Raw genomic sequence first — 6,000 nt, 5'->3', positions numbered from 1 at the left:
CTTCGCTTCAGCTGTCAATTCTGTCATTAAGTTTTATGTCAAATAGGGTACGTTCAGAAACCTTTCACCTGGTTTTTTCTTCATATAAAAAATGAAGCTAATCTCGTCACTAACAAAAGGCAGCCAAAGGGCCCCCACAGACGGGAGACAAAACTGTTTTGTCTCCGTCGCTCGGTCTATGGGCTAGTATGAAGGTGCGCACACGAGGCGACGCAACTTTTCATACAAATACGAAAGTCGCCGAGCAACTGTTGCCTCCGTGTGCGCGGAGCCAAAGAGTAGTATAAGGGCCCGCGCACACGGGCAACTGTTGCCGGCGACTTTTTTGTCGCGACCATGGCTTAGTATGAAAGTGCGCACACGAGGCGACGCAACTTTTCATACAAATACGAAAGTCGCCGAGCAACTGTGGCCTCCGTGTGCGCGGGGCCTAATATATATTAGCAAATACACAAAAATGTAGGGCTTCCTAAACAAACTGAATCTTAGGGGCCAATGCCGCCAACGTGTAAAGTGTGAACACTGTTGACCATTTGCACCAAGATCCTTTCATGTGTGGACAAAAACTAATACTACAAGAGGCTGGCCCAAACTTTGGCCAGTTGGGCCTTTACACACATGCATATTTTTATTCACTCATTTGTTCCATTCGTGCCCGCTCTTGTAAATTCACCATTCCATCTGTTTAATATCTTCCCCTAATGCGTACGTATGTTCTCACATCTATTATTTTACCATTTTGTGAGCGGTTGAAACTGTGTTGTGTACAAGACGACGGCGCAGGTGTATGATTTTATCGTTGTCTTGTATACCGGACAACGGCGGTTAACGGGTTAAGGGCCCATTTAGACAGTACGAGAACTCGCATACGAGTTTTATTACATTGCGATATTGACGGCTGTGCAAAATAGGGAACTTGACTGTAGCACGAAATAAAGCATCAGATAATTATAAGAAAAACATGGACAGAAGTTATTTTTTAATCCAATTTCTATTTAATAAGTCAGGTAGAATAGAAATATATAAAGTAACTGAGTTGACCGTGATGTCACTCAATTCGATTTCATATTAATTCTATATTTGCAAGTCATTCAAATTCGTTTCGATAATTCTTAAAAATAAACTAGATTTTACTAGGATGCAAGTAGCCCATTGTATGTAAGTAACTTAAACAGAACCGGTAATACTAAGACTTCTGAAAAAATGAGTATAGGTACGTAGATGAGAAAATAAAAACACAGTTTCATAAGAATTATATTTTTTTTATTAAAAAATCGATTCCAAAGCAAATTCAGTTTCAATTCGCATGCAGTTAAAATGCAACATCCAATTTTATATGATATTAAGGCATGTGGCTCGCTCTCGCACGTATTTCGGCAACAATAGTTTCAATTTCGGCGTCGATAATAATTTACACGGATCGGTTACTACTATAGGACGTTCAGCTTTACAACTGTACAGCTTATAAATACCTACTTCGATTGGTACTTTTTCAATATCGATCAAACTGCGAATAATTAATTATACTTAGGCTACGATGTTGTTGGCACAACAATAACAAATTGACGTCTTAAATTTTAAACGAATGTGGCGTTTTCACTGCTTGCGGAATCGGACAGTTCGGTTTAAATGCACATTTTACTAAGTTTTCGGACACATAGACGACAATTAAATATCATTTGAAAACATTAAGCTCTTAAGTGAAATCAACAGACAAAACATGTAACAAAGTTCAATGAAATCAGTAGGAAATAACAAATTCAAAAATAAATAATAATAAGCCGATTCGAGGAATCGTCATCGAGATTATAGAAAGTATCGTGAGGCTACAGCTAAAGTCGCTCTAATACGCGAGCGGTCCCCGGAACCGGAACTAAAGAAACGATCGGGAGGCCGCGGAACGGAACTAGGTCGTCTAACACGGAAACAAATATCACGAAACGCTACGCTTTCCGATATAAAAGAGTAATCTTAGCACGTACCATAATAAATATCTATCAATATATACTCTCGATCAACAAATATAATTTAATATAGGTAATAATATAATACGAATTTTAACTCTAGCAACGTTATCACAATATGAGTCGCGACGACATTATGCCGTCTATTTAAAAAATTACGGTCCGGTCGTGACCCTCTCGTATGTACAAAGCGGAGTCGACACCGCGGGTCGGGGCCCGGGCCCTCGGCGCGCGCACTAGCGAACTACAGTCCCGCGGGGGTGTGCGGGTGCTCATAAGTCCACGGAGTCCAGGTCCTGCTTGGGCGCGCGCGGGCTGGGCGGCGTGGCGGGCGTGGTGGGTGTAGCGGGCGTGGCGGGTGTGGCGGGTGTAGCGGACGACGCACTCGCCGGCTCCGGCGGCGGCGTGGCGGGGCGCGCGCTGAACTTGCCGGGCAGCGCCGCCAGCGCGTGCAGCGCCGCGTCCGCGTGCGGGATGCGCCGCATGATCTTGCCCGACGTGATGAGGCGCCCGAAGCCCTCCTGCACGATACCACATGTAGAAATTAGTACGAGTTAACAAATCCAGTATCAAACTAGTTGCGGTTTCGACATATACGGACTGTATTTTTAAAATCAATAAATGCCTCATCGATATTGTATTAATAATCGATTGATTGATTAGACCTCGTGCAACTACAAGCGCTTTAGAAGACCTCTCGATTTCAAATGAAGAAAGTGTTAGCGTTTACAGATTGCAAAATAAACATACAGAGTGCGAAAATTAAAAAATATATGTTTTTTTAATTCGAATCAATTCCCTCCCTATCCTATCCGAATTCAAAAACTTGCACGTAACCAAAAAGAATACATACTAAGAAGCTACAAACACTTTGCCCATACAAACTTCCCACAAACATTTGGCGCATATACTAAGTTTTTTATGAAAATCCATTTATATTCCAGTATCAATAGTCATCAAAGAATCAACTTACTTAAACTACACAAAAATCCCAAAAAATATTGTTGTCAAAGCAGTATCGTACAATATCACTGACATAAAAGAAGTTTAATTAAAATATAATGAAGTAATTAAAGAACATAAAGGAGTCGTACCTGGTGCGCGAACGCGTACCCGGAGCGCATGGAGCGGCGCACGCGGCGCGCGGAGGGCGTGCGCGGCGCGGGCGCGGCCTCGCGCCAGCGCTGGCGCGCGCGCAGCCGCTCCGCCAGCGTGGGCCGCGTCACCGACCACGCCAGCCGCCACGACACCACCGGCACCATCAGGATTATCATCTATACACACAATATTACTTTACATTTTCATCCCAGGTGACAGGTTTTTTAAAGCATTTTCACAATGTCCTATCCGATTTCGAATATCAAAGGCGCATCTCACGTCTTTGTAATTACAACAACATACCACAAAAACGTAACGTATGCCTTTTTATATTTTAACAAAGAGAGTGTTCGCGGGTCCGAGCGGACCTGAAATGTCAAGCGAGCACAAAGAGCCAGAATATGTAAACTGTATTCAAGTCCGCAGACTTTGAAATGCATTGGCGATTTAGACCTTTGACCCGTGAGTTACCAGCGGTTTTGCTTGGAACTAGATTATTGGATGAACATGACTCACAGTAAGCACAGCCGTGAACCAGAACGTGGCCTGCGTGAGGGCCACTGTGAGCGAGCCGACGTAGGGCCCGCCGATGGCGTAGTTGTAGAAGTAGTCGAGCACGAAGTAGGACACCAGCGAGCCCCAGATCGTCACGTGGTTGCACACCGTCCAGTACGTCGTGTCCAGGGCGATCTACAAAATTAAGAAATATTTAATATCACAAAATAATAGACATAGTTGCGAACAATTATTTTTATAGACATTCCATAAGTCGTCATTTGAGCGACAGAAAATGAAAGAGAACAGTGTTTACTACAGGCAGGAGTCCCTGGGTCAAAATGGACCCTAGATTACAGACGCTTTCGTGAGATATAAAAAATAAAAATCATTTATTCATGTACCAAAAATAGCAGTTATAAACAGGTCATAAACTATATTAACACAAAAAAAGCTTCAACATGTCCGTGCCTAAACTAGGGAGATCCTGTATCTCAGGCTGAAATATGATGGTTACTAGAACTTTAGTTTTCAATCTTCAGGAAATCAAGAATGATTTAAAAAGTAATTTTATATTATGCTATGGGTATATCTTACCTGTGTCGTGTTGTCGATGATCAGTATCGTCGCTACGACGCTTCCTAATAACATATGGTCGGATAGGATCTTGCCGTCAGGCGCCAATCCATCCTTGTAAGTACCTGCGAACATGATAACTTCTAATAAGATCAAATGTACGACGAACAAGGACGAACAAAGTCTGAGGTTTGAGCCTGGCAAGTGGCTAGAACTTTATGGGCTTTCGGCGATTAGACTAGTGTTTGATCACTGATTAGTCCATTATAGCTTGGTTCTCTCGTCACCCTCAGCTGAAAACCATACTTTAAAATTTTAAAATATAACCGGACCGTACCGGAAAAAAAATCCTTTCGAATAGGTTGTCACATACCGTAGGGGATGAGGAACAGCACGAGCGAGGTGAAGCAGCCGTGCAGCGTGGACTTGATGAACTCGGTCTTGTTGAACAGCTGCGACGTGTGCCCTGGCACGTACAGCTTGGGGAACTGCAGCGACGTCGCGTCCGACACGTCCTGCTCGAACACGCCCAGCGCCAGCACCGGCAGCGACGTGTAGAACAGGTTGTATACGGAGATGAACATCTCGTCGAACACCGTCTGGAAATGGGGAACTGGTTACTAGAGCCGTATTGTGAGGTGCTTTACGGTACATGTTGAATAAATAAATATTATAGGACATTCTTACACAGATCGACTGAGTCCCACGGTAAGCTCAAGAAGGCATGTGTCGAAGAGCGGACACAACGCGTAAAATTGTCCATTATGCATGTAACCTGCTGGGCTACTTGTGCAAACACGCAGAGCGCAGGTTACTCACACAGTAACCCGACACTTTGACACAGGCTTTATAGTAGATTATAATAACGTCGTTTAGATGTATACTACCCGTGCTACGTGCAACTACGCATTCTAGCTACACGGGTCGCACAAAAAAGTATCAGTCACTGACTTAAAAGTAATTTGATAGTTCTAGAAGCTTGCACTCTAGAAGAACGCGATCCAGAAGTGACACACGGTGAAGGCGAAGTTCTTGTAGAAGAAGTAGCGCAGGAATTTGCACATGCGGTAGTAGGACCAGCGGGCGTGCACTAGCAGTAACCGAGAGTTCACTGACCTGCGCACTGAACCCGCAGAAGAACGCGAACCAGAAGTGGCACACGGTGAAGGCGAAGTTCTTGTAGAAGAAGTAGCGCAGGAACTTGCACATGCGGAAGTAGGACCAGCGGCCGTGGACTAGTAGTAACCGCTGCAGGAAGCGGAACTGCGCGATGGAGTAGTCGGCCGCTAGCACGGCTTGCATGCCTTCCTGGCCAGAGATGCCGACGCCGATGTGCGCCGCTGAAAGACGAAAAAAGTTTTAGGTTTGGACTTCGATTTATTGCGCACGCACGTCTTTTTTGGCTAATTGTGTACTTTTTGCTCTTTTAATTTCGTATTTATCATTGGTGTTCTTCTTGGACTTGAAACCAACAGTCTTTTAAAACCAACCTCGTTTAATTTCTTCATTAATATTGATCCTTCAAAACAAATCAGGATCATACGCTTAGCCGGCAGTATTTTTTTATCATGATTTACTTGAATAGAAGGTTGTCTGGTAGAGATCGCTCTTTAGCGATAAGACCGCCTGTTGTCTGCCTCTATTTATAATCATTTGTTTTGTCTCCACTGTATCTTTTTTTTGTATCTTTTGCTGAGGTGTGCCAACAAAGAGTATTCTATCTATAATATATATCTATCTAGACACCTCAACAGTCAGGCAAATGAAATGAACGTTTAAGCTCGGACTGGGGTGTGGTAACGGCTACTTGCTACATATTTTGTATGAGCTTCATTTAGTTACTATTACATCAGGAAATTGTTAGGGA

At 43.6% G+C, this 6,000-nt stretch overlaps 1 protein-coding gene across 1 annotated transcript in view; it reads right to left on the bottom strand.

Annotated features, from left to right (window-relative positions):
• Positions 1–1,246: 1,246 nt before the first annotated feature.
• The window catches only part of LOC125234275 (probable phospholipid-transporting ATPase IM), a 49,005-nt gene continuing 44,251 nt past the window's right edge, over positions 1,247–6,000 (bottom strand). The window contains 6 exon segments of the mRNA XM_048140491.1: positions 1,247–2,485; positions 3,059–3,238; positions 3,579–3,752; positions 4,155–4,258; positions 4,507–4,732; positions 5,250–5,473. Of these exon segments, the coding sequence (XP_047996448.1) occupies positions 2,237–2,485; positions 3,059–3,238; positions 3,579–3,752; positions 4,155–4,258; positions 4,507–4,732; positions 5,250–5,473 (1,157 nt within the window). The 3' untranslated portion in view covers positions 1,247–2,236.

The sequence above is a fragment of the Leguminivora glycinivorella genome, chromosome 15 (genome assembly GCF_023078275.1).
Source record: "Leguminivora glycinivorella isolate SPB_JAAS2020 chromosome 15, LegGlyc_1.1, whole genome shotgun sequence".
Taxonomy (NCBI): domain Eukaryota; kingdom Metazoa; phylum Arthropoda; class Insecta; order Lepidoptera; family Tortricidae; genus Leguminivora; species Leguminivora glycinivorella.
This window is presented reverse-complemented; position numbering and strand designations above follow the sequence as displayed.